General features: G+C 32.5%; 4 protein-coding genes across 4 annotated transcripts; 1 reads left to right on the plus strand and 3 right to left on the minus strand.

Annotated features, from left to right (window-relative positions):
- Window positions 1–4,955: 4,955 nt before the first annotated feature.
- On the minus strand, window positions 4,956–5,546 carry LOC147945214 (uncharacterized). The gene has a single exon (XM_087509150.1). It carries the CDS (start codon window positions 5,544–5,546, stop codon window positions 4,956–4,958), a length of 591 nt encoding a protein of 196 aa, XP_087365276.1.
- A 7,256-nt stretch (window positions 5,547–12,802) lies between these two features.
- LOC104779563 (zinc finger CCCH domain-containing protein 17) lies at window positions 12,803–15,752 on the minus strand. Its single transcript, XM_010503928.3, has 3 exons — window positions 15,344–15,752; window positions 14,872–14,982; window positions 12,803–14,775 (listed from the first exon to the last, which is right to left on the minus strand). Exons 1-3 carry the CDS (start codon window positions 15,494–15,496, stop codon window positions 13,042–13,044), a joined length of 1,998 nt encoding a protein of 665 aa, XP_010502230.2. The 5' UTR covers window positions 15,497–15,752; the 3' UTR covers window positions 12,803–13,041.
- A 424-nt stretch (window positions 15,753–16,176) lies between these two features.
- On the minus strand, window positions 16,177–18,849 carry LOC104779564 (uncharacterized). Its single transcript, XM_010503930.3, has 6 exons — window positions 18,366–18,849; window positions 17,986–18,145; window positions 17,276–17,830; window positions 16,743–17,196; window positions 16,579–16,660; window positions 16,177–16,478 (listed from the first exon to the last, which is right to left on the minus strand). Exons 1-6 carry the CDS (start codon window positions 18,393–18,395, stop codon window positions 16,272–16,274), a joined length of 1,488 nt encoding a protein of 495 aa, XP_010502232.1. The 5' UTR covers window positions 18,396–18,849; the 3' UTR covers window positions 16,177–16,271.
- A 5,490-nt stretch (window positions 18,850–24,339) lies between these two features.
- Window positions 24,340–26,995, plus strand: LOC104783463 (tobamovirus multiplication protein 3). Its single transcript, XM_087509720.1, has 11 exons — window positions 24,340–24,802; window positions 24,934–25,024; window positions 25,112–25,164; window positions 25,254–25,346; window positions 25,434–25,505; window positions 25,613–25,685; window positions 25,767–25,812; window positions 26,104–26,167; window positions 26,254–26,307; window positions 26,455–26,532; window positions 26,656–26,995. The coding sequence occupies exons 1-11, from the start codon at window positions 24,623–24,625 to the stop codon at window positions 26,746–26,748; spliced, it is 897 nt and encodes a 298-aa protein (XP_087365846.1). The 5' UTR covers window positions 24,340–24,622; the 3' UTR covers window positions 26,749–26,995.
- Window positions 26,996–27,056: the final 61 nt, after the last annotated feature.

Consider the following 27,056-nt stretch of genomic DNA (forward strand, 5'->3'; position numbering starts at 1 on the left):
CGAATATACAATTAATTTTTCTATATATTTGGGTTTAACTGGTATTATTTTTGGGCCTTGTTAGAAGCCCAATAACTATAAATGGATCTCTTATAAAAATTTAAACTCAAAAATTTAAACTCAAATCACCACTAGGAGGAATCGAACCGGTGACCATGAGGTTAGGGAACACACGCTCTAACCATCTGAACTGTTCGAACTTATTTATTTTACTTTCCAAATGATATATATAATGGTATCGGTTTCAGTTCGGATTTTTTAAAAAAAATAAAAACTGATCCGAATCCGAACGAATCCAAACTGATCCGATCCGAAAAATAGCCGGATTCTAAACGGATTATATATCCCAATCCAAAAAATCCGATCCGATCCGAACCAAAAATCCGAATGCCCAATGCTAGTCACGACGGTCAGAAAATGAGGAAAGGATCGAGATTAAAATATCCAGCAAGGAAGTGAGGCAAAATGAGGAGTCAAAATCCCGATGTGGTCACGTAGAGCTACCAGGACCAATCTCCATCACCAAAATCCTTCCGGCCACCACTAAGAATGAGAAGCTGAACAGCTTTTCAATTGCACCCATCAGCGAGATGGAATAGCCTCGGGTTTTCGACATCCATGGAGAGATATGTAGAATCTGCCATGATAAGGAATAGATTGTACGGTCACCAAAAGCGGTTTCGAAGTCGCCGAGTAAGAGACATATCTTTAACTTGGAACAACTGCACACAACAGGAAGTAATCGCAAAAAGGCGATAGCAGTATCATCAGATCCCAGATCTGGAGTTGCCATCGAACAAATTTACGCAGGTTTAAAGGACTAGCGGTGAACTTGGCATAAAGCTAGAAAGTAAAAAGACCCCTGCAAATTGTAGGAACAATTTCCATGAGTGATGAAAGCTGTGTTCAGGTTATGGGTCGTGAGAAAGCAGAGCTGGAAGAAGGAAAGAAATTGTTGGAGGAGATAAGGTTTCATCGGAGTAGGTGAGTGTTCATCGGAGAAGACAAGAAGAAAACTTTCGTCGATGCAAATTCAAAGTTTTGAAAAAGTGCTTTGGTATTTGTGCCTGGGAGCGTCTCTAGAGAGAATGGTTTGCTAGATAAGAAAGTAATACTTTCATTGATCTGAAATTTGAATGTATTACAGACTTGATTGTATTTTGTTACAAACCATTGTGTCGTGTGATAACAGACCAGACACAACTCAATCTATACTTATATGAACGGAACCATTGTGTTGTGTGATAACAGACCAGACACAACTCTTTGATCAAAAGACACAACTCTAAAACAGAACAATTTGTGTCCCTTAATCAAATAACTAACTTATATAAATGTGTTGTGTTATGTAAACGTGTTGTGTTATGTAAATGTGTTATGTTATGTAAATGTGTTGTGATGCAAGATTTGATTATGCTTCAACACTCCCCCTTAATCATATCTTGGCTTCACTCCAAGCTTTCTTCTAAGCTTTTCAAACCTTGTAACACTTAAAGCCTTGGTAAGTATATCCGCGAGTTGATCTTCTGCTTTGCAATACTCAAGTTGAATGAGTCCTTTGTGCTCAGCTTCTCTCACGAAATGATACTTGATCTCTATGTGTTTTGTTCTTCGATGCTGCACCGGATTCCTTCCAATTGCTATTGCAGACTTGTTGTCACAGAAGATGGGAGTCCCTTCTTCAAGCGTTAAACCAAAGTCTTCCAATATTCTTTGTAACCATATGGCTTGATTTGTTGCTGCACATACAGCGATGTACTCTACTTCCGCCGTTGATTGAGCCATCTTTTGCTGCTTACAAGATTGCCAACAAAACATAGCTGATCCAAGACTAAAACATAACTTGTGGTGCTTTTCTTGTCTTCAGGACAACCACCCCAATCGCGGTCCGAGTAGGCTATTAACCTTGGTACCTTTGCACTTGTAAACAATACACCAAGGTTTGTTGTTCCTTTGACGTATCTTAGTACCCTTTTTGCCTCTTGATAGTGCTTCATGTGTGGTGATGACATGTATCTTGATAGATAGGAGCTTGCATACATCACATCAGGTCTTGATGCACACAATACAAAAGTCCTCCAACAATGCTTCGATACTTCGATGGATCTCCAAATTCTTTGTCTTCATCTTCTCCTCCTTTTCTTTTTCCTTGTGGTGTAAGTGGAGTGCTTACACTCTTGCTCTCCTTCATCCCAAACTTATCAATAAGTTTGTTTGCATATTTTTCTTGTGAAAGAAATATGCCAAGATCATCTTGGATCACTTCCATCCCAAGGAAGTAGTTCAGCAAACCAAGAACAGTCATCTCAAATTCGTTCTTCATGTTCTCCTTTAATGTGTTGATGAGTTGAACATTGTTTCCGGTGATGATGAGATCATCGACGTATAAGCTAACGATAAACACGTCTTCTTCTTTCTTCTTAACATAACACGTCTTCTTCTTTCTTCTTAACGTACAAGGCCGCATCATTCATACTTCTTTCAAAACCATTTTGAATGAAGTAAGAATCTATTCTTCCATACCATGCCCTTGGGGCTTGTTTAAGACCATATAAAGCTTTGTAAAGCTTTAACACCTTTTCTTCTTTGCCTGCTATCACAAACCCAGGTGGTTGTGTGACATAAACTTCTTTTTCAAGCTCTCCGTTTAGAAACACAGACTTTACATCCATTTGATACAATCTCCACTCCATTTGAGCCGCATATGCAAGTAAGGCTCTTATTGTATCATATCTTGAGACAGGGGCAAATGTCTCAAGATAATCGATTCCATATTCTTGATAAAAACCTCTTGCAACTAGCCTTGCCTTATGCTTGATGTGATTTACACTTGCATCCGTCTTGATCTTATAAATCCACTTCACGCTTATCACATTCTTCTTCTCTGGCTTGTTTACTAGTTTCCATGTTCTGCTTTTCTCGATCATTTCTATCTCCTCGCCCATGGCCCTTCTCCACTCTTCATCATCACAAGCTTCATCATAAGTTTGTGGTTCTTCAGGAGCAAGAAGACAAACTTCTATGACGTGAGCTGCTTCTTTGAGAACCACCTTTTGTGTATTTTCCATGAGTTCTTTCATATTCTTGTTTCTCTTTGGAGATTCTGAGCTGTCTCCTTCTTCATTGCTCACATGATCATTGGTTGGAGACAAAATTGGGCTGGAGGTTTCTCTTTCTTCATTGTTTGCATGATCATTGATTTGAGACAGAACAGGACTGGAGGTTTCTCCTCGTTGATCTCTTGACTCTTGTATGTCGTTGATGGGTAAGACAACGATCTTATTGACTTCCTCTTGTCTATCCCAACTCCACTTCTTATTCTCTTCAAACTCCACATCTCTCGACACTTCAATTTTTTCATTCTCCAAGATGAGGATTCTATAGCCTTTAGATTGATTGCTATAGCCAACAAGAATTCCACGCTTTGCCTTAGCGTCTAGTTTTCTCCTTTTCTGATCTGGAATATGCACATAACATATGCTTCCAAACATCTTCAAGTGTGACACGTTTAGCTTGTGTCCACACCACTTCTCCATTGGCATCATGTCGTCTTCGATTGCTTTTGATGGTAGACGGTTTTGAAAATAAGCCGAAGTATATACCACTTCTTCTCATAACTTAAGCGGTAATCCTTTCTCCACAAGCATTGCTCTTGCCATCTCCATCAAGGATTTGTTCTTCCATTCTGCTGCACCGTTTTGTTGTGGTGAGTAAGGCAAAGTCATTTTCCTATTGATTCCTTCTTCTTCACAAAATTGGTTGAATTCCTGTGAAGTGAATTCACCACCTCCATCGGATCTCAACGTCTTGATGGTACAATCTGATTGCTTCTCCACCATCGCTTTGAACTTCTTGAATAATAAGAAGGTCTCCGATTTTTGTTTTAGGAAGTACACCCAACACATATGAGTATAGTCATCGAGAAACAATAGAAAATAACGGCTTCCATCAAGTGAGTGGTGCTGCATTGGACCATATATATTTGTATGTACAATCTCAAGTTTCTCTCTGGTCTTGGTTTGAGATTCTTTTGGAAAGCTTTTGCGTGACTGCTTCCCAAGATTAAACGCCTCACACACTTCCTTCTTGACTTTAAAACTTGGTAACCCCTTAACTAAATCCTTGTCTTGCATTTGTTGCAAACGCTTGCTGCTTACATGGCCAAGTCTCTTGTGCCATGTTTCCTCCATTTGTGCATTTGCCGTCATGGCTTCTTCTTCTACTGAACTCAACTTGATCTTAAAGCTTTTGTTCGTCATTCGAATATCCATGATCTCCTTGCCATTTTCATCTTGGATGATGCATCTCTTGTCTTAAAAACGTACTTGATAGCCACTTGAGATGATTTGAGGAACACTCAGTAGGTTCTTCTCCAAACCAGGCATTAAGAAAACATTTTTGATGATTCTTTTGCCATGGCTAGTCATGACGGTAATATCTCCTTTACCGGCTGTCATAACTATGTCTCCATTTCCGACTCTAATCGGCACGTTGATACTTCTGTCGATATTTGAGAAGTATCTCTCTTCTTTCGTCATATGGTTTGTGCAGCCACTGTCCACCAACCAAACATCTGCTCCTAATGTTGTTGTTGATTCCTCACTTGCACTAAACAGCATATGATCTTAAGTTAAGCCTTCTTCTTCTTCAAGGCTTACATGTGCTCTCTCTTTGTTCTTTGAGCGACATTCATTGGAGTAGTGGCCCATCTTGCCACACTTGTAACACTTGATGTTACTTTTCTGATTTTTTCTATGATCATCTTTCTTCGGTTTGTTTCGACACTCTTCCTCTGTGTGGTTGTTGCTCTTGTGAAAACCACACCACTTCATGTCATGATTGACATGGCGTTTGGTGTTGAAACGTTTGAAACCGGATTCTCTTCCTTTTGAGCGAACATAGAATGTTCCCTCATTTGTGCTTTCCTCTCTTGCTGACAATCTTGCTTCGTGAGCTTACAGAATACCAATTAGCTTCGTCATTGTTGTTGAAGTCAAATCGCTAGTTTGCTCCAAAACACTAACAATGCTATCAAACTTGGCTGGGAGAGAGATGAGTATCTTTTGGACAAGTTGAATGTCGGTTTTATTTTCACCATGATAAGTTAATTGATTTTCCAAAACAATTAACTTATCGGTGAAAGTCTTGATATCTTCGTTATCATACATCTTCAGATTTTCATACTCCCTACGCAACGTTTGCAGTTTGATCAAACAAACTTGAGGAGATCCTTGGTACTCTGCCTTCAATGCATCCCATGCCTCTTTTGATGTTGTTGCTGCCGCAATCCGAGAGAAGATTTGATCTGTTACGGCAGTTTGCAAAATTTGCAGTGCCGACGTATCATTTGACATCGCTTCTTCTCTTCGCGATTTTGCCCTTGCAGTTTCAGGGGTCTCTAGTGGTTGTGTCAGTTCTACCGGCACACCTTCTTCAACCACGGACCATAGTTTTACGGTCCTGAGAATGGTTGCCATCTTGATGCTCCAGAAGTCGTACTTCTCCCCATCGAAGATAGGGATCACTTGATGTGAGGAGCCTTGCATCGTCTCTGCTTTTTGTTGATGATGATACAATCTCTCTTGTTCTCTCTTTTAGTGTTTGTAACAACTCGTCTCGTAGACCCCACTAGCCTACCCGCTGGCTTGCCCCCATAGGCCTCAAGCTGGCCCTGCAAGGCATCGATCCTAAAATTGTACATAAGATTAATAATTAAATAAATGTTCCAAATAGACAAGTTAGGAGAGTTTGAAACTTGTCTACTAGGTAAACCTGAATCTTTTTTTTTCCGGCTAATCTTTCTTCCGCTAACCTTAGATCTGAATCTGCTTATTTTGTCCAGCTTGTCTTTTGGCGCTGGAGAGGACTTCTCTAGTTGACTTTCTTTCTTAGGTGTTCTTCCATCTCACGATCTCTCTCTTTGGTTGCAACAGATCTCTTTTTGATCCAGATTTTTAATTGGGATGTTTGGTGCTCGGTCGTTCCGGTGTAGCAGAGAATTGCTTTTAAACGAAGTTTAGGTAGAAGAAGAAAAATGAATAGACACATACACAACATATACACGAGTATGGAGATGATAAACTATTAAAAAAATTATTAAAAATTGAGATCTGTATGTAATGAAAGGACATATTGGTCTTTTTCAATTATCTTTGTCGTAGCCGGGAAAATGAATTTGCAAATGTGGTAGTTGTGTTAAGTTTTAGTATAGATTGTGGTAGAATCGTTAGTTTTCTCTTAATAAAAACCAAAAGACTAACGAAGTATGCAAAAGTATACCAAAATCACAATCTAATAGATTAAGAGCCGTGCTAGAGTTGAAATTCATTTTATTTATATTGTAATTTTTATATAAAATATAATTTATGTGATTATTTTTAAAAGTTTTTTTGGATAAAATATTATGCAATAAAATCATATGCTAAATATGATGGCTTGAAAAAAGACACAGATTTTGTAAGTTTTATATTGTTAATGATTCTAGATAAGTATCCGTGCTATAACACTGGTTAAATTTTATTTTATACAAAATTTTGTATATTTTATATTTTAAAATAAAATTTTAGTATGTTGTATTAGGTTATATATGTGAAGTTATTTCAACAATGTATATTCTACATCATGACTTGAATGTCGTTATAAGACATAATTTTGTAAATTTGGTTTTTAAAAAGCGAGTTATTATATTATGAGTAATTTTATATATTATTATACTTTTTTGTTTTAATATACTTGGTTTCTTGAAATTCTTTCATATTATAGTGAAATATTATTGACATTGCTATAACAAATCAATTTAGAGTGTTTATAGTTTCTAACTTTTATATCAAGTTTCAATATATTAAAAATATTTCAAAATAAATTATTTAAAGTTTATTATATTATATAAAATTATAAAATTCAAGAAAAAAATATGAAATTAAATTTAAATATTCAAATTTTGACTCGTTACTCAGTAAATTTTTTAATTTAATAGATATTATTTTTAAAGAATAATATTACTAAAGTTTGAATATTTTATAGATTGAACAATTTATATTTGTTTTTAAAAATTCAACTTATGGTATATCCATAATTAAAACTATTTTTTAATCATAATAAATAATATGATATTTATTTGTTTCACAAAATAGACTCATATATAAAAATGAGAGGTGAAGTATAATGATAATTAATAAATTAATATGTTAAGTTAGATACCAAAAGATTTAATTTAATGAATAATTTAATAAAGGAAATTAATATGGTAAGTTAGATGATATGATTCTTTAGAATATTCTCTTTAAGATTTTTGGTATAACCTATTTGTAACCAATTAATCTATCAATTAATGTGTAACCTATTTGTAACCAACTTATTAAAATTATATAGTCTACAAAACAATGTTGTGTACTTCCGTTTTATTATAAAAGGGATTTTCTTATTTAATTAGAAAATCACATGTTTGTATTATAGTCACAAAAGTGGTAATAATTATGTCACATTCTACGACTAAACGCAAAAGTAACTAAAAAAGGTGATTAATTATGACTAAATTGTTACAAAAAAATTGTAACTAAAAGTGACATAAGTTTAGTTACAACATCGTATAATTTAGTTACCATATTTAGTTGCAAATCCGTACTTGTATTTTTAACTATATATTTTGTAACAAATGCCACCTAATTTGTGACCAAAGTTTGTTACATTTTGTTTAGTCACAATATTAAGACTAAATAGTGACGTAATTTTTTATGTAAATCGTCACAAACTTTTGACCAAACTAAGTGTCACACATTTTTATCACAATATTCCCTTTTTTTGTAGTGTATACTAGCTAATATCCCGCGCATATGTGCGGGTTACTGTATTAGACTATTAGTTATGTTAATTTATTTTAGTTTATGTAATAATCATAAAACTATAGAATTTTCGGAGAGAAGATTTTTTAATAAAGTATTTTAAAATGCTATTTCTGAAAGTTATACTGAAAAAGATTTATTTTTGAAATGCTTATTAAAAATACATATATAACAAACAAATTTCCTAAATGTCAATAATACACTTTATTTAATTAAATCATAAAAATTTATTATGATATTCAAAATTTACCTAAAACATTAAATAATTAAATTGCAAAATTATTTTTGAAGTATCAATTAAATACATTTCCTATAAAAAATCATATGAAATGCAATTAAAAATCCCAAATATTAATTTAATTTTTAATCTCTTTTATATTCACCTTAATTTAAGCTATATTGCTAGGTTAAATTCTAATGATTTCCTCTTTGTAGTAAAATTTTGGAAATGGAATATCAAATTGTTTTTTATATAGAAAATCATTAAATTACAAAATTTTTAATTAAAGAAACATTATAATGATCTTTATATAATTATATTTTGGATCACAAGAGCTAAATATAATGATGAGTATACAGATTCTCAAAAACAAATTGGAGGTAAGAGAGAGTTAAAAATTTGGATTTAATAATTCTATTATTATAGTTAATTTTGTAAAAACATTGCATACTTTTAAAAATAAAATATATATACATGTATGAAGATGATTTCTTTAGATTGATTCCCTCATTGGGCTGTGACTGAAATTAGTGTTGTTGAATTTGCATCGATAATTGTTTTTTACAGCCACCAAATTTTTATTATACATATGTAATTGAAAATTGAAAATAATAAGAAGAGAAAAAAAAAGGAAGGAAGAAATACATTAAAAAGGAAATAAAATTGAACAAAATATAAGATAAATCCAGCAAAATATATAATCACACTTTTACCATGAGTTTTGAATTCATGCAAGAACATAAACAAAACAAATAAAATATTTAAAATTTGTGATATGGTGGATGATGATGTGAGAATGGTTATTTATAGGATTTCAAGGATAGAAATTACATTCTAAAATAATTTAATTACAGGAGTTACAATTATAATTTATAGTGTGTTTGAGTGAAAATGAATGGAAAAGTCAATTATATATATTAAAGTGAATTATTTATGTGGCAAGACTCATTTTTACACAGTGATCGTTTAAAAGGAATAGGAACATCTAATTCTCAAATAAACTTGATTTTATTTGTTAAAACAACCATATGTGAATTTAAATTTAACTATGGAAATTTAAAAAATAAATATGAATAGATTAGAAAGGCAAGAAATATAAAATAAATATTTGATTAATATCGAAAACAATATTAAATATATGTAATACTTTCTAAATTAAAATATAGAATCAAACTCTTACAACACATATGAGATATAACAACATTTGATATTGGTGGGAGACGAGGAGAGAATGATTACTTATAGGATGATAATTCAAATCAGATAATGGAGATGAATCTTTAAAAAGAAGAACAATGTAAAATATATATAATGCAGTTTCTAAAATTTTAAAAGGATATTTCATTTGGTTTTTTGTAACCCATACAACAAAAATAAAAAATCAAAAACAAAAAAACGAAAAAATGAGTTAAGGTATTGTAGAAGAGAATGAGAGAGAAGTGGAAGAGAATGATAGAATATGAAAATGTGAAAGTAATATGAATATGAAAAGGCAAGAAATATAAAAGAAATGTTTTATTAATGTTGAAAACAATATTAAATATATATAATACTTTCTAAATTAAATTATAGAATCAAACTCTTACAACACATATGAGATATAACAACATTTGATATTGGTGGGAGATGAGGAGAGAATGATTACTTATAAGATGATAATTCAAATAAGATAATGGAGATGAATCTTTAAAAAGAAGAACAATGTAAAATATATATAATGCAGTTTCTAAAATTTTAAAATGATATTTCATTTGGTTTTTTGTAACCCATACAACAAAAATAAAAAATCAAAAACAAAAAATGAAAAAATAATTTAAGGTATTGTAGAAGAGAATGAGAGAGAAGTGGAAGAGAATGATAGAATATGAAAATGTGAAAGTAATATGAATATGAAAAGGCAAGAAATATAAAAGAAATATTTTATTCATTTTGAAAACAATATTAAATATATATAATACTTTCTAAATTAAAATATAGAATCAAACTCTTACAACACATATGAGATATAACAACATTTGATATTGGTGGGAGATGAGAAGAGAATGATTACTAAAAAGATGATAATTCAAATTAGATAATGGAGATGAATCTTTAAAAAGAAGAACAATGTAAAATATATATAATGCAGTTTCTAAAATTTTAAAATGATATTTCATTTGGTTTTTTGTAACCCATACAACAAAAATAAAAAATCAAAAACAAAAAACGAAAAAATGATTTAAGGTATTGTAGAAGAGAATGAGAGAGAAGTGGAAGAGAATGATAGAATATGAAAATGTGAAAGTAATATGGATATAAAAGGCAAGAAATATAGAAAAAATATTTTATTAATATTGAAAACAATATTAAATATATATAATACTTTCTAAATTAAAATATAGAATCAAACTCTTACAACACATATGAGATATAACAACATTTGATATTGGTGGGAGATGAGAAGAGAATGATTACTTATAAGATGATAATTCAAATTAGATAAGAATTGATGGAAGTTACAAAAGAAAAAGTGAGTGCATAATTATAATTTATTGTGTTTGAATAAAATTGAATGGTGGAATATGATTAATGTATAATTTATTTTATTTCAGTTAGAATTTTATCTTAATGTGTGAGTTATAAATATTTGTGTTAATTGGGTCTTAAATATTATGTAAAGAGATTAAACAATTAGAAAACAAAGAAAAAATAAATAAATTAGAAAGCATTAAGTGAAAATCAACCAATAAGGAGAAATCAAAACCTTACTTTTATGTATATGATTATCTCACCATATGCCATCTCTATTGTTCAACATTTAAAAAATGAATAAGCATGCATAATTTAACAACACAAATAAATATGTAACTATTATCATCATACCTTTCCATATTCGTTACATATTCTTCATAATCACCGTAAACAAATGACCCTACCTAGCACTATTTGCTCTCAGCTGAAACAATAAACTAAGTCAATCTCTCTCAAAACTGAATTTAATAATAAATATTATTTCTAAATCACTTGCCAAATGATCTTACCTCTTGGATAACCTAAACCCTAATATACTTATGATATTGTTGATCATCATGAAGCGGTTATCCTATGTTATTATTAATATATCTTGAGGTGTGCGGTTCTCTGATTCTAGTCAATCCGTTATACTAGAAGCCTAAACAAAAGGACCGTACCTAGGACTATTTGCTCTCAGCTGCAACAACAAACTAAGTCAATCTCTCTCAAAACTGAATTTAATAATAAATAGTATTTCTAAATCACTTGACAAATGATCTTACCTCTTGGATAACCTAAACCCTAATATACTTATGATATTGTTGATCATCATAAAGCGGTTATCCTATGTTATTATTAATATATCTTGAGGTGTGCGGTTCTCTGATTCTAGTCAATCCGTTTATACAAGAAGCCATTGCAAAATCGGCTAGTTGGTTATTGGCGGTGCTCTTATTGTGCATACATATACATATATTTTGATAATTTTATGTAATTATTAATTTATATTATTGATGGGACCATAAATTTACAAAGAATTTTCAAAAAAAATTTGATCTTATTATATTATCGAATTTACGAATATATATAAGTGAATTTGTCTATTTTATTTGTAATTTATTGTTAATAATGTTTTCTAAATATTACAAATTCAATTCCAAAACCATAAAATTTATAACATCCGAAAGTCTAATCTTATTTTTATAAAGTCGTATCAATTCCTAATTTTCACAATTTAAACAATTAGAAAATATATCTATTAATTAATAATAAATTAATATCACTATATATTAATAAAAGAAAACCTCTATAAATTAATACTTTATAAATTAATAAACACTATAGATTAATAAATTTTACTGTTTCCAAGTCGGGTCAGTGTAAAAAATAACAAAATTTGATAAGATAATATTTTTTTTGAAATTCTCATGTAAAATACAGTCCCAATAATATCGTAAATTAATAATCATGTAAATTTACATATATTTATATATATATATATATGTTGATATATATATGTTTTAGAATTTTGAATTTTCTCATAGAGCTCATATCTAGAAAAAAAAATTGTTATGTTGTATTTTCAAACTATAATGATAGAAATCCTAGAAAATACTCTATAACATGTCATAAAAATAGCTAAGTTTTTTTAAGTTTTTAATTTCTACATATGCATCATTTTTATTTTGATATTTTTATAGATTATTTGTAATTTATTGTCAATAATATTTTCTAAATATTACAAATTCAATTCTAAATTGATAACATCGGAAAGTCTAATCTTATTTTGCTAAAATTATCTCAACTCATAATTTTTTTAAATTAAACAATTAAAATTTATATCTATAAATTATTAACAATGTCATGATCCCAACATTATTAATTTATAGAGGTTTTACATTATCTCTATATTTATTTTATTTTATTTTTAACTTAGGGTTGATTAGATAGATAATCAAAAAATTTGTGACTTAAAAAAAAAAAAAAAAAAATTGTGACTGAAATGAGTGTGAAATTGTTTTCTTATTTTAATTCGTAAATACGTAAAGTTGATTGGTGGAATACACAATTACTCATTTATGCAAAGTGCGAACAACAATAACGCTAAAGTGGGATTACAATATTCATTTTTTCAAAGTATAACTAAAAACATTAACAGAAAGGATTTAAAAAGCTATTCCCTGAGATTTCCTATTAATTTGAGGAAAAAGTAATAATATATCATCAAAACAGATTAGAAAACAAAAAAAAAAAAATCAGATATATTATGTTGTACTTGTACCATAGTTTCTTTTCTTTCTTCTACAGTTACAATTTAAGAAATCATAATACGTAAAAAAATGGCAACTAAAAATCTCAGTGCCAAGCCAAAGAAGATAAAAAGCGACTTTTGCAATATTATTCGCTAACGACTCCTCTTCAATTTGCATTAAGCTGAGAGGAAAGGAGCAAACGCTTTTTTGTGTGTGTGTGTTGTATCTCTTTCTTTTATGACAACATCTCAACGGTCTTCTCCTCAATGTCTTCTTCACCCTCAGCTTCACCTCCTTCTGTTGCTTCTTCTTGTCCTTCCTCAGCAGCGTAAACTACTTCTTCACCTTCTTCATAGGCGTATTCTCCTCCCTCTTCTTCATATCCTTCTTCGTAATAGTACTCTCCGTTTAGCTCATCGCCTTCATAAGCTTGCTCCTCTTCATTTCCTTCATACACTTCTTCCTCCCCAACGACTTCTTGTTCCTCCATCACCGTTCCTTCTTCTACTTCAGCTTCGCGGGGAAGGTTTGGTTCAGAGACAACCTCGGTTTTCTCTTCTGTTATGAGTTTGGTCTCATCTCCAGCTTCCTCTTTCGATATTGTCTCGTCCTTGTTGCTCCTACCACCAGATGCAGCCGCTCTTTTTCTCTTGAGAATCTCACTGAAAGGCAACGGAGCTGCAAATGAGTCTCCTGATCGCTTATGACTATGACGATCCTCTTCCAAGCTTTTCCTCTTCCCAAGAGACTGCTCTGGCTTACTTTCCACTTTGCTGCTTCTAGTTTCTGCAATGCTTATTGGAGTTAATTTTCTTTCTTCTTCCAGTTCTCTTCTTCTAGCCCATGGAGCCCGGAGTCCTCTTTCCTGAATACCACTATGGTTTTCCTCTAACCTACCCTTAATTCTATCTCGGAGTCTACCCTGAGATGATAACTCACTTCTGTCCCTTCCTCTCTCACTTCTCCTGTCGAAGTGACCTTCTTCGCCATTGCTTCTCTCACGAAGCTTAATTCTACCCTGAAGACGGCTACTGCTAATGGAGTTTTCCCTATGTGTGTCCCTACGAGAGTCTCTATATCCTCTGTCCATAGAAGAGTCAGGAGCAGCATAGTCATGGCTTCCTACTGATCTCTTCTGCTTAGCCAAACGATATCTCAGATCCGATTCCTGTATGTTCTTTGATCTCTCATCTTCTGCATAAACCCTTCTGTCCAAACGATCACCTCTCTCAGATGAAACTCGACGGTGGCCCCATGCATACCTGTCTTCCCTCTGCTCATATGGATCAAAACGCTGATCACGGAATCCTTCTCTATCACCATTTGCAATTGTACTGAAATCAGGGTCATATTCTGGGTTTCCTCTCTCCTGACTTCTCCGTCCATATCGATCTTCAACATGATAATACTCAGTATCTCCAGCCTCATTATCCACAAGAACATCAAACCCAGGAGACGACTCTCTTAAGACGTCATCTGCATCCTTACCATTGTTATTATCATCAGATCCATATTTATGAAGCAACTGAGTCGGACGGCCTCCTTCAGTAAAAGAAGGAGCTCCTGCACCCTTTCTCTGCACAACAGGCTCATAGCCCGCATGTTTTGGAACGTATCTCTCTACACTTCTATTATCCCTTAGTCCAGCAGAAGCGACTCTTGGTGCAGCTGATATGTCAGTACGTGCTTTAACCACCTTTGAGAGGCTAGCATCAGGAAATTTCTTCTCCCCAGTGTTATTTTCAGTTGGCTTTTTGGAAATCTGAGGATCAGTAGCTTCTACGGGATGCTGTTTCTTATAAGCAGCAGGATTCGGCATGTGCAAGAATGAACACATATCCCCTTTCACACACATGCCTTTTTGAAAGAAGACACATGGAACCGGCTGTTTTGCAACACCAGGATTCTGCACGGTGGCATGTGATGGCTGTACAGAACCTCCTTGATTTCCCAACAATCCCTCCAAAGGCTGGGAAAAACACAAAAGCACAAACATAAGCAAACTTGATAATACATCTTCAATGTCAAAGCAGAGACTTTGTATTGAGGAAGAAAGTAAACTTACAGGATGCCTAAAGCCACATTTGGGATTCATACAATTTCCATTCAGCCAATAATAGCAATCCCTTGGGTTCATACGTGCATACTCACTGTGGCGATACTCACACTCAGGTCCCTGTTAGCAAACAAAAAGATAATATAAGAATCCCTATAGCTGATCAGATCAGACTAGCTGCAGAAATTACAAAGATGATCAGATCAGACTAGCTGCAGAAAATTACAAAGATAAACTGAGGAGCCTTAGCACTGGATCTAGTTAACAAGACACCCTAAGAAACAAGCATACTTGGATTCACGAAGTTCGAAATCACCAGATCTAATGTGAAGTACGTATTATACATAAGCTTCGACGGACACAAAACCACAAAGGAACACGAAATCGAATGAAAGAAACTTGAGATCTCAAATCCAAAACCCTAATTGAAGCAGAAACTGGATAAGAACTAAGACGAAAACACAATCAAGATCAATTATACCTTCTTGCAGGTTAAAGGAGAAGCAAGAAAGTAAACACAATCGGTGTTCCACTTCAAAGCTTCTTCCTCAGCAGATGAAACAGTCTCCGATTGCTTCTGCTTCTGCTGCTGCGGCTGTTGTTGCTGTTGCGGTTGAGTCGCAGGCGCAAACATTATTATTATTACTTGGATAAATCTCTATCCCTTTCTAGTAGATCGCAAGGTTTCAGATCAAAACCCTCTAAAGCGTGAGATTCACCGATCAGAGAGAGTCTCCGTGGAAGAAGGTGAAGAAGACGAGCCGCCACAAAGAGCGAACCAGAGAGAACCTTGCGACTCTGTGTTTGTGCCCTTTAAAAATCTAAAGCCTAAAAAGTTTTTTTTTTTTTTTCTTTGTTCCTTTTGTGATGGGTAATATCAATCAATAGATGAAGTTGAGAAGTTCGGTTTAGTATATTGTGTATCAATCAACTACTGACACGTGGTAGTATCTTACTCGTTCATTCGTTAGCCACATAAATGAACCACAGAGATTATAAACTTTCGGGTTGATACAGCGACTTTGGAATGTTGTGATTTGTGAAACAGACAATATGATAAGGTATCTAAACCGAGCTTGGACCGAGTATGAAGTATTTGTAAACCGGTTGGTAGATCAAAAATTGGTAATGAAAAGACTAATCTGCTGAAATCGAACCGAAAATTCAATCCAAATTCCATACCGAAATCAAAGCCTTGCCAATCAATTTGGTAAGGACTTTACTGAACCGAGTAATTCGATTTAAACCAAACCCTCTCTGCAAAACGAAATTTGAAGATCTACGAAGCAACTAAAAAAGATCACAAGAAGAAAGTAGTTTTAAACAGCTTTTTATTATACAAACGATAACAAAGATGAGTTCTTGAGAATTAACAACACCATCCATATTAAGGATTGGATTATATGTTATTAAGAACAAAAGCTAAAGCAAGAGAACAACAATGAAGGTACTTTGCCTGTTCTTCTGATTTGTTCAGCTTGTTTCTCCGTTTTAGCTGCCTGACGATCTTTCTTTGCTTCAGCCGCTGCTCGCTTCTCCTCTGCTTTGCGCTCGATCGCAGCTAGTTTCTTCATCAACCGGTCTTGCGCTTGTCCTTTAATCCTCTCAACTTCCACCTACAATTTCAAGAATTCCACCAATCATAACTAAAGTTTTTACCAAGTTTGTTCACAATCTTCACTTGAAACTTAAGTACGTGTGTTTAGTGTACTTCACCTCGGTTTTCTTCATCTCGGCTTCAGATTTCGCCTTCTGATGATTCTCCCATGCTTGAATCTTCATCTCTTCCCGTCTGAACCTGAAGATTAGAAAAAGTTAATTCAAGCTTAAAGTTTTAATGAAACAAGAGAACTATAAAAAACAATGCAACTTTCCGGTACCTAGCCATGTGCTTAGCCTTTTCTGCTTCCTCCCAGGCGGTAGCACGAGCTTCAGAAACACTTTTAGAAGTTTGTAGAGAAGCTTTGGTCTTCAGTGATGTGGAAGCGTCTTTGTCTTCATCCTCTTTGCTAGCCCAAGCAGCAATGTTTAATTTACCAAGTTGAGTACCCAACACCATTATCTCTCTCCTAGTTTTCATTTGAAGCTCTTTCTCTGACAGTTCCTTCTTAGTCATAGGAGAAGCTGATGCTTGTCGCCCTGGACTTGAAGGTTCAGAAGATATAGGACTTCTGATAGGCGTTGTTGCCCTGATCGGTGTCCCGTTTCTTGAAGGTTCTTGGCTAGCTATAGGAGTCATTTCGGTCCCCATGTCTCTCATCGATACAGATCTTGCTGTTGAAGGCGGTTGAGCAAACGCAGTCGCAACTGACGAGTCATGTCGACTGAGATTAACTGCAAGCAAGCAAACTTTGGATTTAGAAGACAAACAAAACATACAAACTGAATAACTCAAAGAGACAGCTAACACCACCTTCAGTAACTGATCCTACAATAGAATTCTCAACCATAAGAACCGGTTTCACATATGAATCCGCAGCTGTGTATGCATCGACTTCCCAGCTAACAAACTTGTGTCCTGTCTCCTTTCTCACTTCGCTTACATCTATCCGCTTTGTATCAGGTTCTTCAACCGCTCTTTGATCAGCAACTTCAACAATCTTCATAGAAGACTGGCGACCAAAGCTAGGCCCTTTCCTCGAACCCGGAACCTGAACCTGTCCTCCAGTCTTTGGTCGGTTAGCTGTTGGACTAGCAATCCATTTCTGAGCATCATCCCATTTAGATGGGGCCGGTTTAGAGAATGATCTAATAGGCATTCTTTGAGGAACCTTTTCCTTTTCAGACTTTTGAAACTCAAAGACAGATGATGCAGCAGGAACACTCTTAATCTCATTCACATTATCATAATCAAGACTCGGATACTCTTGAAGACCCAAACTAACAGCTCGAGCCATCCCTGAAGTAGAACAATCAGCAATCTCACTCACAACATCAACATCTTTACAATCATCTAAACCACTAGCAACTGCAACATTTGAAGACAACAAAAGCAAAGCTGAGTTAAGAAGCTAAAGAGAGACCACATACATCAAAAAGAAGCAAACTTTAGATTACCCATTAAGCAAATAGAGACAAAAGCGTTATTAAAAAGAGTATTAAGAAATGATTAAGGGGCTCCACCATAAACCCTAGGGTCATCAATATGATTAGACCCAGATCTCATTGTAGGAGGAGTAGAGTCTTCTTCTTCTTCTTCTTCTTTCTTCTTTCTATCAACACCCAGAAGAAGCATACTCCTTAACTTTCCCGGTGAAAACCCGCCGCCGCTATTAGTAGTATCCTATTAACAAAACCCATCGGAGAAAATAAGAGTTCCTTTGTATATAAACTAAAAGCAAAGATTTTTTTTTCAAATCAAAGACAGAGATGAAGAAGTGATTTTTGAAAACAACAGAGATCAAAAGAGTTAGCTATGCCAAATCTGGCTTTTGATTTCCCTAAATTTACGCAAAACCCAGTTTGGGGAAACGTGAAACCGAAGCAGGAAAAAAAAAACTCACCTGGGTCTTTCCGATTCGTTCGTAATCCATCTAGAGAGAGAAACTTAAAAATCGTAGCTTTGCTTTGTTTCACTGTCTAGTCTTAAAAACTCAAATCTCGAGACCAATAAATCCTAAAAGGGAGTGATGAAAAAAGAAGATATTGGTAGATTGTGTTATTATATCAGAGAGCATTATTTTGAAAGAGTACAGTGATAAGAGAGAGAGCTTGGAAGCTTGTGAAAGTACATACAGAGACTGATACACTGTGTCTTTCTTTACTCAAAGCTTCTCTCTTTTTAATTTTTAAGCTGACAACAATATAAGGGACATTCACAGTGATGGGGAGCCTTTTTATGTTAAGCCACTGTTGTGTTTGTACCCTCTCCCAATAGCCCCAAAAAAAAACGTTTCTATTATTGTCACTATTAAAAATTTTGTATCTTAAATCATAATTCTTCACATTCAAAATTAGTTGCTATTTGGATCGAATTGGTAAGACTGTAAGTAAAACTATTATACTGTATGTAGCTAACTAAACGTTATGTATTATTGATCAGAAGTATATATTTTAATTTGACCTCAAAGAATATAAAATCATTTCTAAAAATAAAAATGGTGGCCTCGCGACCGTAGGATGCTTGCTGTCTTTAAAGGCCCGCCCATACGCAAGGCCATACGGTCAAATGATACAGTTGACTAAGATGATTCCTATTGTATTATGACTCAGAATGCCAAGTCGGTAACTAATCACTAGGATCATGTATTGTATTTATTCGAATGGGAGATGAGCGCTATCGTTCAAGTGAATTCACTTCCAATTTCCAAGCAATTCATTCAACGTATTCACATGTGGAAATTTTGGAGAACATGTTAGTTAGATTATGAATAACTTTTTTTTTTTATTGTCAACTATTGGGCCACAGCTGACCGGTTCATTAGCCAAATCCCTATATTTGTAGAGAACGAACTTGTTCACGGGTATGATGGTACCTTTTTTTATTTTTCTTTTTGAACTAAATGTAAATTCAATCACCTCTAAGCTTAAAACTATTTTATATATGTAAATGATTTACAAAAAATAGTAAAATAGTATGCATCTATTCATTGCCCTATGTATACATTATTATAAAATTAAAAATTTAAACCATTCTTTTATAAACCCAAAACGATATATAATTTCAATGTAATTGTAAAATCTAAATCCTAACCATCTCATTTGTAAACCTAAACCGACATATAATTTAATTCTAATTGTAAAATCTAAACCCTAACTATTTCATTTGTAAACTCAAACCGACATATCATTTCGTTTTTATTGTAAATTTTAAACCCTAACCATCTCATTTGTAAACTCAAACCGACATATAATTTCATTTTAATTGTAAAATCTAAACCCTAACCACCTCATTTGTAAACCTAAACCAACATATAATTTCGTTTTAATTGTAAAATCTAAACCCTAACCACCTCATTTGTAAACCTAAACCAACATATAATTTCGTTTTAATTGTAAAATCTAAACTCTAATCACCTTATTTGTGAACCCAAACCGACAAATAATTTTATTCTAATTTTAAAAATTTAAACCAATCCAATATTTAACTTTCGTTAATTAAAAGTATACATAATTTGTTTCCTTAATTTGTTTTGCTTTTTAATTTAATTTTGATTTATTTTTTAAATTAAATATTAGATAGAACATTCTGATTGGTTGAGAGGAGAGGGGGTGAATACAAAGGTTCACCCCTAGTGGTGAACCTAAGTATTTTTCAATTTTGTGGGACAAAACAAATTTTGAATTCGGTACAATTTGACCCGTTTGGCCTAGTTATATGAACTAGAAATCTAGAATTGATTATAAATTTTAGAATTATTTCTTTAAAAAAAAATATATTGGATATGTTCTCTATAATTTATAAAGAACTTTTATTTATATTTTCCACAAAAGTCATAATATATATTCAACTAATATAACTATATTGCTATATATAGAACCTACAATTTAAGTAAACTAATTAATATATTACCTTACGTTTTTGGTCAGCATATAATTATAGTCAACCAAATAATTATGTTGCTTCATCTTATCTATGTCACAACAATATATAAGAAAGGTTGAGTAAACATTTTTAATCACAAACAAAAATATAAAAATGATTATCAATCTCTCTTTAATAAAAATGGTGGTTACTCTGCTTCTTTTTGCATTTGGCCTTGTCCAGGCTAGATACCCGACTTCCTCAACTAAATCATTTCTATCTATACCAGACAGAAGTGCAAAAACATCAGTAAACCAATATCCCGACGTGACACATTCATTTTTACCTCCAACACATCCACCACCACCACATAAAAACGTGAAGATGTCAACAAACTAATATCTAGATGTGACACATCCATTTTATCCTCCATCACACAGAAAACATCCACCACCACCACCACATAAGAACGTGAAGATGTCAGCAAACCAATATCCGAGTGTGACACATCCATTTTATCCTCCATCACACGGAAAACATCCACCATCACCACCACATAAGAACATGAAGATGTCAGCAAACCAATATATAGGTGTAACACATCCATTTTATCCTCCATCACACGAAAAACATCCACCACCACCATAAGAACATGAAGATGTCGGCAAATCAATACCCAGGTGTGACACATCCATTTTTACCTCCAACACACGGAAAACATCCACCACCACATAAGTACGTTAAGATGTCAACAAACCAATATCCAGGTGTGATACATCCATTTTTACCTCCAACACATGGAAAACATCCACCACCACCACCTAAAAATGTGAAAATGTCACCAAACTAATAATATACATATAGTTTTGTCTTTCGAGTTATAAAAGTTACACCTCATAAACATATGTTTTCTAATTAAAATAAATGTAATACATGACAATGTAAAACTTGTTTGGTATTATTGTCCATTTTCTATCATAAATCTATATTACATATATATTAATTAATAATAGAGAAGCATTCTTAAAAATTATAATGAGGTGTCATCGCCAGAGAGCTCGAAACACCATTTAGCTAATCACATTCATTAGTTAAGATTAATTACAATTCATGCCATTATATATATCTCATTAAAAAAATAAAATAAACAATTTGTTATTTTCTAAAATTAATAACGTTCACCTATTTCCTAACATACTTTTATAAACATTTCAAAATTAACATATAAAATCTAATGTCTAACTCAATTATTAAAAATAGTAGAACTTATATCTCTACATTAAAATACCAAAAAAAAATCTTTAAAATACAAAAATGATTACATTTTATTAAAATGTCTTCCATACCAAATTATATTACATAATTGTTGAATATTAAACTAAAATACCAAGAGATATTTATATATTGTTAAATACTTATATATTTCATTTTGGCTTCTACCGTTAACCATTAGAGAAACAAAAAGAACAATACGGAATGGAATAAACAATTTTTGAGAAATGAAAGGAAAAGATGCAGAGAATGTACAAAATAATAAATGATGACCAAACAATAACATCTTTAAAAATATATTAAATATTAAACAAATGAAATTTCAATAAAAATTACTAATACTACTTAGCTTTGAATGTATATAAAATGAATTTTACATTTGATTTTAAAATATATTAAACTTTATATATGTCATATTAAATATTGATAGTTAATATTAACCTACAATAAAAAAAATTTAAGAGTAATTAATATATATTGACTATTCATACAATTTTCAAATAGAGCCTTAATATTAATTTAACAAGAGCCTTAAAATCTTATCCACCACATTCAAATATATGGAAAAATGATTACCAGCTACATAATTGGTTGCCAGCTATAATTTTCTGATACAAGACATTTTTATTGATTGTATGTGTAGCCATGTGTTGGCGTATACTTCATGTAGCTGACAATCATTTTTCCCAAATATTTCACGGATAACGTAATTTTACACACAATAAATGAAAATTAAAATAACAAAAAAAAATTAGTTATATATTTGTTTTAAGCAAATGAATCTTAGATCCCAAATAATAATTTTACTCATAATAATTTTATTTGAATCGATTTATTTCGCACATATTATGGGTTATTACCTAGTATTACTTTATATGTTTTATAATTATTATTACTTTAATATTTAATTTTGATTTCACAAATTTTTTTATTATTTACAAATTAAATTTACTTTTAATTATTTTATTACTTGTATCTAGCTAGTAAAAAAAATCCATAATGATTAGTTGTTTTGTGGTAGATCAATTAAACATAAATTACCATAACTGTGTAACTTAATCATAGTATTTACTTTTGCTTTCTCACTTGATTAGGAAAAAAAAATCATCTTTTTTGTTTTTTTTTGGGTCTGTGTCAAATCTATCATGCTAGCTTGTGTTTTCTTATATCACAAAAGATGATTTTCTTTAGTGTATTTAATGCATTTTCTTTTTCAAAGTCATGTAACAATTTAATGTGTTCACTTTTACAATACATAATTATTACATGTATATATGCAATATTGGAATTAAATGATCAGATCAAAGCTAAATTAATGTTTACTTTGTACTTTATGTCTCTATATAACATTCCATCGTGTATAGACATTTTTAATTACAAACAATAATATGAAAATAGTTAGCAACCTCTCTCCAATAAAAATAATGGTTACTCTGCTTTTTCTTGCATTTGGCCTTGTCCATGCTAAATATCCAACTTTCTCAGCCGTACCAGATAGGAATGTAAAAATATCAGTAAACCAATTTCCAGGCTTTACACATCCACCACCACCACATAAGAATGTGAAGATATCAACAAATCAGTTTTCAACTGTGATATATCCAGTTTTACCTCCAAAACACCGAAAACAGCCACCACCACCACATAAAAATGTGAAGATGTCAACAAACTAATATCGATACATATATTTTTGTCTTTTGGGTCATAAAAATTACACCCAATATAATCATATGTTTTCTAATTAAAATAAATGTAATAAATGACAATATAAAAATTGTTTGGTATTATTAACTATTTTATATAATATATTTATCCTCTATATTTTAATAGTGAAGCATTTTAAAAAATTGTGATGAGGTGTTGTTGCTAGAGAACTCGACACACTGTTTAGCTAATTATCCAAATAATAATTTTATTTGAATTATGTATTCCATACATATTATGGGTTGTTACCTAATATTATTTTATATGTTTCATAATTGTTATTATAATATTTAATTTTATTTCATAAATTATTTTATTATTTACAAATTAAAATTCTTTTTTATTATTTTATTACTAGTATCTAGCTAGTAAAAAATCTATAATGATTAGTTGTTTTGTACAATTCAAAGTAAGATTAATTAACCATAAACTAGATACTAACCCGCGGAAAACCGCGGACTGAACTTTTTGTTTGATGAAATTTTTTAATAATTTATTTTGTTATTATGTTATTTATAAAGATTTGTGATTAAAAATTTGGTTTGTTTATATTAAAATTTTTATATTTTAAAAATGGTTATTGAAAACCTGTCAATAAAACATTTGCATATAATGAACTTTAGATATTATTCAATTAGATTTTTAAAATTTTAGTTGTTAATTTTTTTAAAAAAATACGAATTAGTTTAGATTCTAATAATTTTTTTTTTACTTTTCTATAATTTATTTTATTTTATGTATTCTTAATTTTTGTTTTTTAATTAATTATATATATTTATTTAATTAATTAATCTTAATTAAGTTTTTCTAATTATAATTAAATATAATTTTTTATACATTTTAAAATTAATTTATATTTATACTTCCCAATTAATATAGTAGAATTACTATAACTGTTTAGTTTAATCATAGCATTTACTTAGGCAAAATCTTTCATCTTTTTCGTTTGTTTTTTTGGGGTGTGTATCAGATTCAAATGTATCATGCCAGCTTGTGTTTTGCTCTTTATCCACATGTGCCACGTGTAGCAGCGTGTCAGTCAACATTCACCAACAACTTCAATCTCTCGACTGATTTTACCGGCTATCTCCGGTTCTCACTTTAATTTATTTTCTAGACATTTTTTTTTATTTCGTCTCTCTCACTCGTCTCCGACGTCGGCCGTTTCTTTTCCATTTTTGTTGTTTTTCCAATTTTTAATTTCGGGACAAAAAAAAACAAAAAGAAAAAAAAAAAAAGAGGTGATACGAATCGAGACTTGTCATATGTATGTGTTAGTTCAAAAACAAGATCGAGAAGGAATCTGAATCGTTTTGTTAGATGAGAATCGGCGGTATTACGTCGTCGGCGATGATGATGTCATCTTCGGATGTGGTGGAAGCGTTGAATCTCAAAGAAGCTTCGAATTGGTGGTCTGATGTAAACGAGTCTCCGATTTGGCAGGATCGTGTCTTCCATGTCCTCGCTGTTCTCTACGGAATCGTTTCCGTCGTTGCTGTGGTACGTTTTTTTTTTTTTTTTTTTTCCGTTTTCTGGGATTTTTTTGAAAATCATCGTCGCTTTTTAAGGGATTTGATTCTTCGACGGGATTGGTGTTTGTAAACAAACTAATATATTGAGTTTTGGTTAAGATTCAACTTGTGAGGATACAATTGAGAGTTCCGGAATATGGATGGACGACGCAAAAGGTCTTTCACTTTCTTAATTTCGTTGTTAATGGAGGTTGGTATTGCTACGAATTGTGTGATTTAGTATTCAGTGTGTTCTTATTGATTGATTGATTGATTTGGCTCTTCGTTTATCTCGTAGTTCGTGCTGTGGTGTTTGTCTTCAGGAGAAATGTGCAGTTCTTGCATCCAGAGGTTAATAAGTCTACATCTTGAACAAGTTACATACAGAAATGTGCAGTTTAGGTCAATAAATCTAAATTTGCAAATGTTAATCTTTGTAGATTATGCAACATATCTTGCTTGATATTCCAAGTCTTGCTTTCTTCACCACCTATGCTCTTCTCGTTCTCTTCTGGGCTGAAATTTACTATCAGGTATGAATATCTTTGTATATAGCTATGTTTCTTTTATTTATGGTATCTTTGGTTTTGATTTTTGGCCAACACTCTTTTATTGGACAGGCGCGTGCAGTATCTACTGATGGATTGAGGCCAAGCTTCTTCACAATTAATGCAGTTGTATATGTAGTTCAGGTATACATTTCCCATCCTTTTAAGAATTTTGTGAACCTCAGACTTGAAGTTTGTTTTGTTGTTGGATCTTGTGCTTACTATATTCTCATTGGATGTATTACTTCCAGATTTGTCTTTGGTTGGTTTTGTGGTGGAAGCCTGTTCGAGTTATGATCATCCTCTCTAAGATGTTCTTTGCTGGTACATAGCTTCGATCCTATGGATACACTCTTGCAAGATAATCCATTGTATCTGTCTCACCTCTCTTGGGTATAATTGCAGGTGTTTCATTGTTCGCTGCCCTTGGATTTTTACTTTATGGTGGAAGGTAAATCTGTGGCCACTTATATGTGTTCGACATTTGACATTTCCATAGTTTCTTTCAGTACCAATAGAACTGTGTTTTCACCGTTGAGGAATGAGCTCGCAAATTGTGCTCATATTGCTTGTGCTAGCAGTCACAGTCACTTGCATTCTTGTCCTACTTTGATGCCTAGCTAGACTAGATTCCCTTGGTGCTAAGCCGAGTAAATATGCATTATGCATACCATTGAAAATGATTTTATAGTATTGCATTTGTGCTTGATTTTGTGGTCCTTTTATCTTGATCTTATGGCAGGCTTTTCCTAATGTTGCAAAGGTTTCCAGTAGAATCTAAAGGGCGCAGCAAAAAGCTGCAAGAGGTGAACCGTCATAAGTATAACCAGTCAAGTCTTTACTAGTATCTGCTGCTTGACTATTTACGCCTTTTCTCTCTTATGTATGGTAGGTTGGTTACGTGACAACCATCTGTTTCACGTGTTTCCTCATCAGATGTATCATGGTAAAGACGCACACAAACACATCGTTTTGTTGATATCTATGAATCCTTATCTTCTTGGTTGGATTATCTTCTCTAATATAGACTATGATCAGTCAATTTTAGAATTAACATCTAACCAAAAAGCTTTTGTCATTAAATATGGTTTAGATGTGCTTTGCTGCTTTCGATGAGGGGGCAAACCTTGATGTGTTAGAACATCCCATCCTCAACTTCATATATTACCTGGTAAATTTCTCTCTGACCTTTAAAATCCTTTCGTCAAACCCTCTCACTTAACTTAATCATATAATATCTGATCATGAATATCAACTTTTCCGTTTGTAACCTGATCCTGGTACTTATTTACAGTTGGTGGAGATATTACCGTCTTCTCTGGTCCTCTTCATCTTGAGAAAGCTACCACCAAAACGAGGCATTACACAATACAGTCAGATTCGCTGAAAATGTAAAGACAGGACAACTAAATGATCAGATGAAGAGAAGACCGTGTTTGTTTTATGCTTTTCTGTAATCAATAGAGAGAAAAGCATTAGATACGGAATGAAATAGATGTAATGCTGATTAAGTCGTTTGGTTGATGATGGGAATGAATTCGCTTAAATTTTTGAAAACTGGGTTTTGTTCCCTTTATAAGGTCATGCTGTAAAAAAATGTTACTGGAAAAAAAAATACATGGGAGGATTGTGCAGATTTGTGTTGAAACCTACTCTACGTAATTCATTGTGGTAATCGTTTATTGAGTAGAGAAT

This window comes from Camelina sativa, chromosome 4, assembly GCF_030686135.1.
Source record: "Camelina sativa cultivar CO46 ecotype springtype chromosome 4, ASM3068613v1".
In the NCBI taxonomy this organism is placed as follows: domain Eukaryota; kingdom Viridiplantae; phylum Streptophyta; class Magnoliopsida; order Brassicales; family Brassicaceae; genus Camelina; species Camelina sativa.

What these genes read in the sequence shown, in the direction of transcription:
- LOC147945214 (XM_087509150.1), bottom strand. Translation starts at nt 5,546, where the DNA reads ATGCAAGGCTCCTCACATCAAGTGATCCCTATCTTCGATGGGGAGAAG.
- LOC104779563 (XM_010503928.3), bottom strand. Translation starts at nt 15,496, where the DNA reads ATGTTTGCGCCTGCGACTCAACCGCAACAGCAACAACAGCCGCAGCAG. An exon ending in CTCCTTTAACCTGCAAGAAG is followed by an intron (nt 14,983 to 15,343) that starts GTATAATTGATC and finishes GTTTGCTAACAG; the next exon opens with GGACCTGAGTGTGAGTATCG. An exon ending in AATGTGGCTTTAGGCATCCT is followed by an intron (nt 14,776 to 14,871) that starts GTAAGTTTACTT and finishes TGTTTTTCCCAG; the next exon opens with CCTTTGGAGGGATTGTTGGG.
- LOC104779564 (XM_010503930.3), bottom strand. Translation starts at nt 18,395, where the DNA reads ATGGATTACGAACGAATCGGAAAGACCCAG. An exon ending in AACGAATCGGAAAGACCCAG is followed by an intron (nt 18,146 to 18,365) that starts GTGAGTTTTTTT and finishes TTTTGTTAATAG; the next exon opens with GATACTACTAATAGCGGCGG. An exon ending in TGTAGGATCAGTTACTGAAG is followed by an intron (nt 17,197 to 17,275) that starts GTGGTGTTAGCT and finishes GCTTGCTTGCAG; the next exon opens with TTAATCTCAGTCGACATGAC.
- LOC104783463 (XM_087509720.1), top strand. Translation starts at nt 24,623, where the DNA reads ATGAGAATCGGCGGTATTACGTCGTCGGCGATGATGATGTCATCTTCG. An exon ending in TCCTCATCAGATGTATCATG is followed by an intron (nt 26,308 to 26,454) that starts GTAAAGACGCAC and finishes AATATGGTTTAG; the next exon opens with ATGTGCTTTGCTGCTTTCGA. An exon ending in TCAACTTCATATATTACCTG is followed by an intron (nt 26,533 to 26,655) that starts GTAAATTTCTCT and finishes ACTTATTTACAG; the next exon opens with TTGGTGGAGATATTACCGTC.